Below are 7,934 nucleotides of genomic sequence, written 5' to 3' on the forward strand. Positions count from 1 at the left end.
GAAGAATTTTAAGAAGATACATACATAGGTACGAGACAATATGAACAATTAAATGTAAAACAAAAAGAAATAGTTGATTCAATTTTAGCAGCGGTTACTGCTAACAATAATAGCGGAATTTGTTTTTATATTGATGGTCCAGGTGGCTCTGATAAAACTTTTATTTATACAACTTTGTATTATTTACATAAAAGTAAAAAAAAATAATAAATACGATGGCATTCAATGGTATTGCTGCTACATTACTTCCAAATGGATGAACGGTACACAAAGTTTTTGGATTGCCTGTACCTCTTTTTACTGATTCTACGTCAAACATTAAAGTTCAGTCTAAAGAAGCTAATAATTTAAAACTTGTAGATATTTTTATTTTAGATGAAGCTCCTATGGCACCTCGTTACATATTAGAAATAATGGATCGAACATTACGCGATATAATGCAAAATGATTTATATTTTGGTGGTAAAATTGTGCTTCTTGGTGGAGATTTTAGACAGTTACCTATAAAACAAAGAGCTACGCGTTGTGAAATTATAAATTTGTCCATAAAATTTAGTTCTTTATGGAAACAATTTAAAATATTTTCTTTGACAGAAAATGTAAGAACCTTACCACAAGAAAGAGAATTTGCACAGTTTTTACTAAATTTGGGTAATGGTTCTTTAAATGATTACTCGGATAACGTTCACCTTCCTGAAAAATGTATAGCGAACGCTAACTCGGATATAATAAAAGATATGTATGGAGATATCATTATACTCGTACATAAAAAGTATAATACTATAGCTAATCACGTTATATTATCTGCAAGAAATGCCGATGTCGATGAAATAAATGAAAAAGTAGTTAATTTATTGGATAAAACGACAGAAAGAATTTATACAAGTGTAGATACTCTTGAAACGAGTGATAACGAAGATATAGGTGAAGTAATCATGACAGAATATCTTAACTCTTTAAATCCAACGTGTCTTCCACCATATGAATTACGTTTATGGAGATACACTGTTATTATGCTGATTCGAAACCTTAATATTAGTGAAGGTTTATGTAATGGTACTCGATTATTAATTTTAGATTTAGATAATAATTTATTACAATGTGAAATTTTGTCAGGTAATAAAATTGGTGAAATTGTTTTTCTAAATCGCATTACTTTATACTGTGAAAATGTATATCCATTTACTTTTAAAAGAAGGCAATTTCCAGTGAAGTTAGCATTTGCTATGACTATTGTTCTGTAATCACCGTATTTCCTCCAAACATGAAATAAAAATCTCTAGAGATCGCGCATTTCACCATGTTATTTGAAAATAAAGAGAATATCTGTCGGTTAAAGCATGTAGTTTAATATAGTACCTCGCGAGGGCGCAGCTGTAGAACCGCGGATCTTTTCGCAGCGAGCATGCCTCTCTCTCTGATTGGTTAAGGTGTGGACAGTTTTTCTCCTCTCGTGAAAAAAAAGGCTCTCTCTAGATTTTGTGACGAGGCGGATTACTCTCAAAACCAACGAGCAATCTTGCGTGTCTATAAGAAGCGTGGCTTTTGATAGAGAGCACCAACATTGAGGAGAGACGTCGAGGCGACTTTCGATAACGTGAGTATGAAAGGACGCGGCCTTTCCTGGTCGGGAACTGCGAATTATCGAGGAAAATGGCACCTGACGCATCGAGTTCATTTTATGCTTCTTACACACCTTTTGCCTGACGATCGGTCTCAGGCGGCGGGTTGCTCCCGCCCGTTCGTATCCGATAAATTGGCTCGGATAAAGCGAGGAATGCTTGATGAAAGCATTCAGGCAAGCTCCACTGCGATGGCTTGTATCAACATTGCCTGACGAGAGGTCTCAGGCGGTGCCTCGCAAGCACCTCCATTACGACGTCTGACGAGCGGCTCAGACAGTGCTTATGCACATTTGAACTTCAAGTCCTGGTTTTTCTCAGGCCGTGCTTCACGCATGTTTTACAGGGGTCTGAGATGCGGCTCAGACAGCAGCCCATGCTATCAGGAATTAATTCATTGACCAAGTTAAGTTATTTATGAAGAGTCGGAACTTACAATCCCCCCTTTCTTGCCATTTTGTTTCGTGTGTTTAAATATTACAGAGCGCTATTACCAACGGGAGGACGTTGCAGCATGCCAAATCAGTGGAAATAAGAAGGAAGTCTACAGAATGAACTTTCACCAAATTGGGTTCTATTTAATTTTACAATATTCTCATTACAGCTTATTATATCACTTAAATAAATCATAAAAGAAAGCGATTGCTCGTCGCCGTTGTTTTGTTGCGCCTCCTGTTCGAGTCCCATCGGCCTACTTCCCATCTTAATATTCTTAGACGAACAACTATAAATAAATCACAAGGGCAAACTTTCGAAAAAGTTGCAGTAGGTCTTCGAAAAAATATTTTTAATCATGGTCAATTATACGTTGCATTATCAAGAGTACGTTCTTGGGATTCGTTAAAAGTTTATTTAGGAGAAAACTTCATCTCAATGAAGTAAAAAATTACGTTTACAAAGAAGTACTCGAATAATGATATACGGATAAGTGTTAAATAATGAAATAATTTTACAATGATATCTCTAAAATTTGATTAGATATTGATTAAAAAATAATTGTGTATAATAGAACTATTAAAATAATTATAAAAGATACTTAAATTAATTGCTCGAATATTAAATATTTTTGTAATACTATTGTTATTATTTTTAATTATTCTAATAAATATATTATAATGTTCTAAGAGAAAGTATAATAAATAATTAATGATAGTAAAAAAACGAGTGTTAAAATATAAAAATATAAAAATCCTCACCGCCGAAAGAATCTTTTAAAGTAGCACCTCCTTTTATCTAAACATTATGCTTTAGTAATTATTTTAAAGGAAAAGAAGGTCCCTACATAAATCTTATGGAAATTGAATTTCAGTCGAATTGACTGAAAATTTAATATATTGTAGATCTTATTGCTTTGATAAAAATCTTCATAGGTACTACCATCTGTAATGAACCATTTCACTTCTACGAAACGTTATTTTTCAAAAGATATTTTTCAACGAGATAACATTACAATATTGTATTTTTAACGAGTACGATGTATTTCTACGTTATTATTTGCACTTTCTATGTATATTTTTAAGTAAAAAGTTATAAGGATAATATTGATTTGATTGTTTCTCATATATTAGTCTCACAAATCAGGCTTGATTATTATGAGTCTCCTCACCTCTAAAATCCAAAATTCCGCATCTTGGATATGAAGTCCGCAAAACATAGCGTTGACTCAGGAATCAAATTATCGACCTTAATACCTTTATAGCTTTTTCATAAGAAGCAATCAAGTCAGTATTATACTTATAACTTTTTTTATTTCAAAATATAGGTACATAAAAAAGTAAATAATGACGTAGGAATACACCATACTTGTTGAAAATGAGATATTATAGTATTAACTCGTTTCGAAAAATAATACCTCGTAGAGGTCAAATGGTTCGTTATAGAGAGTATCGTACCTATAGAATCTTTTTATCAAATAAGATATACAATATATCAAATTTTCAATCAATTTGATCGAAATTTAATTTCCATAAGATTTGTGAGGGGTCCATTGTATACAATCACAGAGATATAATGATTTAATGACAATCCAATATTTTTTGGATGTAATACGTGACGATGTTAAAGAATTTGTTTGAATAAAATCTTTTAACAAAGGACAATTTTAAATATCTAAGTTTTTGCTCAATATTTTCAATGTCTAACGTAAAATTATATACTACAATTTCTATCTTCTTAAACAGTAAAAACGAAAAAAATATTAACTATTATAATTATAAACATATTACAATTTCTATCTCCTTAAACAGTAAAAACAAAAAAATATTAACTATTATAATTATAGATAATTTGAACATCAAGTAAAACAATACGTCAATAAAAAGCATTGTCTACTTATTTATCATGAATAAGATTGATAGATCTTATTCATGATAAATAATAGATCACCATTGGTGATCTAATTTAATTCCTGTGTATTCACAGATGATGATCAAAATTAAAACTGTTAAGTGGACTTTAGTGAATGATATAATATATTCCAAAGTCCACTAATAAAAGGGAATAGGAGTTCTATCTAGATCTTTCCTAGCGCCTTCCTCCTTATTGAGAAAAGTATAGAAAATAAAGTTTCGAATCAAAAAATAAATTAATTTGGATGTAATTATTCTCTTTTTCAAGAGAAGTAAAACATTTCAAAGGAACGCGCAGGAAATGATAGGGAAATGGCTCTCAGTCGAATGTCTTGAAATTGGGGCAAATGATAGTTCAGATCATGTAGATCAAAAGTGTCAATGGGCCCAAAGTCCCAAAATGGATAGTTTTCGAATTACAGCCATTTGAAACTGACAATTTTCGCAAATTGCAGAATGGTGATCCTCGACTCTTGGATCGAGCGCACCTCATTCTAAGTGAAGTACGGCCAAGGAAAGATATATAATCTGTCATTATATATAATCTATATACAACTGTATTAAGTTATATATAACTATATAGAGTCGATATATAACTATATGTAATTGGTATATAATTACATAATAATTAGTATATTAATAAATATATATAGAATTTTATTTACCTATTGTTACAACTATACGCAACTAAGTATGGTTTGCACACACACACGCGCACACACACGCACACACACTCACATGTATACAGGATGAAGACAATATATGGAAACCCCTGAAAAATAATAAAGATTTGAATAGAAACCAAAGTTAACCAAATAGAAACCAAAGTTTTTAAGGTGGATTCCGAACCACCCGGTTCGAATTCAACCTCCGACATGATACGCTATTTTCAATGTTTACAAACAGCGCGGCTCATCTTACAATATTGCGAACCGCTGTTTTGAAAATTAGAAACAGCGATCGAGTCGGGCTCGAACTGGTTAGCATCTGGCTTCTCTCGTTTGTCTCTGACCCTGCTAGCCACTGGGGTTGGATACCCAATCTTTAGCAGGGTTGCTCAGAGTCCAGGGCTCACCGGCTTTTAAAAAGCACTCGAGGAGGTGAGAGTAAGCGCTTGGGAAGAGAGGTTAAGGCGCAAGCGCGCTGTATTCGCATCATTCCCTTTGAGCCCTTTTTATTTTTTTTATTTTTTTTTACTTTTTTATTTTTTTTACTTTTTTATTTTTTCTTACTTTTTTTTGCTTTTTCTTTGCTTTAAAAAAAATAATTTAATTATTATTGTTCTTAAACCAAGATTTTTTAGAGCATCTGTGATGCATGAAAACTATATCTTAGACATTTGGAATCAATCCCTAATGCTTGAACTTTATTTTCTGATTCGAAGGATACTTTTAGATGATCTTTGGTGCATAAAAATTATCTTTTTTATTTAGTATTGACGACTAATGTTTACCAATCATAAACTACCCATAAAACGAAGGTATGACCATTGGTGAACCCAACCATCAAAGGCGAGGCCATATGTTGACCCAACTAGTGAAGGTAAGATCAAATGACGACCTACCCAATGAAGGCAGGGCCACGGGATGACCCAACCAATTAAGGTAAGATCTAATGACGACCCAGCCAATGAAGACAAGATCATGCGATGACCTAACCAATGAAGGTAAGTTTTGTTGATGGCCTAACTAATGGTCATGCTGTAGTTGTCTTCTTTACGTGTTTTATTTATTCAATATTTTCTGGTACATGATTTAAATTTGGTGGGAGAGGTCTATCAGCTGCATCAAGAATTTCGTAGAGCAGGTCTATTGGCGGATATCTAACGTTCTGCTGGTATCTATAACAGCGGTATCTATATAGCAAATCCAAGGTACCAAAGGATGCTTGCGATATGTGCACATGTACCCAATGTTCTTGCTCCGGTTTTGCAGGTACAGTAGTAGCCAAGAATTGAATTTTCTTCCTGTAACTGATTTTCTTCGTTTGGATTGTACGAAATGAACTGGTGGTGAGAAGCGGCGTTACGGAATCGCGAAAATAATCTAAACCGTGCAAAACCTTGTTCCTGAGCTCGTAAATCTACCTCGAAAACATTGTTTTGTCGAAGCAAAGAATCCTGTATGTAGGATGGTGCCAAGAAAAGTTGATAAACTCCTAGTGTTAAATCTTGTAGATAATTCAGAGTTAAATGAGGGAAATCTACCAATTGATTTTGGTCGATTCTTTCCCATTCCGTCTGTCGTCTTCGCTGCAAATTCTCCGCTGCAACTCTTGCCTGAACTTCATTTACCTCTTGTGATCTTGCAAGAATTCTTCTAGCTGCTTCTGCATCACAACCATCCATATGAATTGGTTGATGATACCTGTTTATAATAGCGCCTACAATGCGATAAAAGTCACCAATATGGGGTGCATGAGGTATTCTTACCACTTGAGCCAAAAACTTAAAGATCGACTTAATATAGCCGTTTCGCGCTTCTACAATCCATCTTGTTTTGGTTATGACTCTTGTTTGATTAGCTTGCTCTGTAGTTAATTGACTTTGACCATGCTCTAGGGGTTCTGGCATATAGTAACGTATGTCAAGACTAGTAGATCAAGTGCGTCTCTAAATCCGCGATCAATGATCAAAATGTCATTTGCTTGAAACCAGTTTTTCATTTCAAACACATCATTTTAAAGTTGGTCTCGCAACAGAGCAGCATCATTATTTCGGCTGTCTGAAAAATAAGGGCCCTGAATGTCGAGAATGTAACCATCGGGTGCGACAACCAATACGAGTTTTATCAAATAACGACCTTTATGTAAAGAAAACGATTGTCTTAACACCCGAAAGTTACTACTTTCCTCAATATAAGAATATGTACCATCGACATATCCAATAGCTTCCGGTACATTTGGATCCAGATTGTACAGAACATTGGCGAAATCGGTCACATGTTGCTGTATGTAGGCATCTCTAGTGATTGATTGAAACCCAATATTTTCTTTTACAAATCTTAATAATAATGATTTTCTTACTTTATCTATCACGTAACTAACTACCTGGCGACTAGAGTATTTGAAGATAACTTCCAAAGCATTATCACTAATACCATGCCTCATTTTAGTTAAGAAAAGCAAAAGATTATTTTTTGTAATATATTCAAAACCTACCTGTACAGGTATTCTATCACAAAAAGAAAAAAGGTCTCGAAACTGCTCCTTCGTTAATGAAGTCATAGCGTGAAACTCTTCATCATCAAAGTCTTCTTCATCCTCGTATTTCGAAGATGATAAAGCATTGTTTCGGAGTTCGTTAATGAATTCTTGCAGTTCTTGTCCTTTTATAACATATGGCCGATTGATCGACCTCAATCCGGCATGTAACGGTTGTAAAAGAAACCCTCTCCCATCTAAATGAATTCTGCAAGATCTTACATTATTAGGAATATAAATATTCGACGTAATGAAAATATTCACACGAGCCTTCATACAAAGCCTTTCCACATTGTCTTCCTGATCACAAATTAAACAAGATGCACTTCGAGTTTGTGTCAGGACATTTAGCCTCATGTGTCTTTCATCTTGCAAAATTAGATCAATTTCCTCAAGAATCGAAATATTACAATTCATGCACAATCTTGTTTGATCGTTCACTTCCAAAGCTGGAAGTCCAGCATTATCACGACGCAAGATTGCAATATCTCGTTTAGCATCATTATTCTCGCCATCGATTCGCCTCATAAGCCTCGGTTGATAACGATTATTACACACAAAGCAGGTAAGTAAATTGCGAAACGCCATGACGCTAAAGTAAAATAATTGACTAAGGAGTTTAGCAAAAATGGCTGTGTACAAAAGGAACAGAACTTAAAAGAATGTAATTGACAAGACAAAATAAATTACAATCAGAGCAATATTATAATTGAAAAAGAAACTATTCATGGACAAAAACTGCTAGGTTGCACTGCGTTAAATT

At 33.9% G+C, this 7,934-nt stretch overlaps 1 protein-coding gene across 1 annotated transcript; it reads right to left on the minus strand.

Moving 5' to 3' along the window:
• Positions 1-6,649: 6,649 nt before the first annotated feature.
• Positions 6,650-7,759, minus strand: LOC108767426 (uncharacterized). The gene has a single exon (XM_018517330.1). It carries the CDS (start codon positions 7,757-7,759, stop codon positions 6,650-6,652), a length of 1,110 nt encoding a protein of 369 aa, XP_018372832.1.
• Positions 7,760-7,934: the final 175 nt, after the last annotated feature.

Source organism: Trachymyrmex cornetzi, unplaced genomic scaffold (genome assembly GCF_001594075.2).
Source record: "Trachymyrmex cornetzi isolate Tcor2-1 unplaced genomic scaffold, Tcor1.1 scaffold671, whole genome shotgun sequence".
NCBI lineage: Eukaryota > Metazoa > Arthropoda > Insecta > Hymenoptera > Formicidae > Trachymyrmex > Trachymyrmex cornetzi.

Excerpts from the sequence above, each read along its gene's own strand:
- LOC108767426 (XM_018517330.1), bottom strand. The coding sequence starts at position 7,759 with ATGGCGTTTCGCAATTTACTTACCTGCTTTGTGTGTAATAATCGTTAT.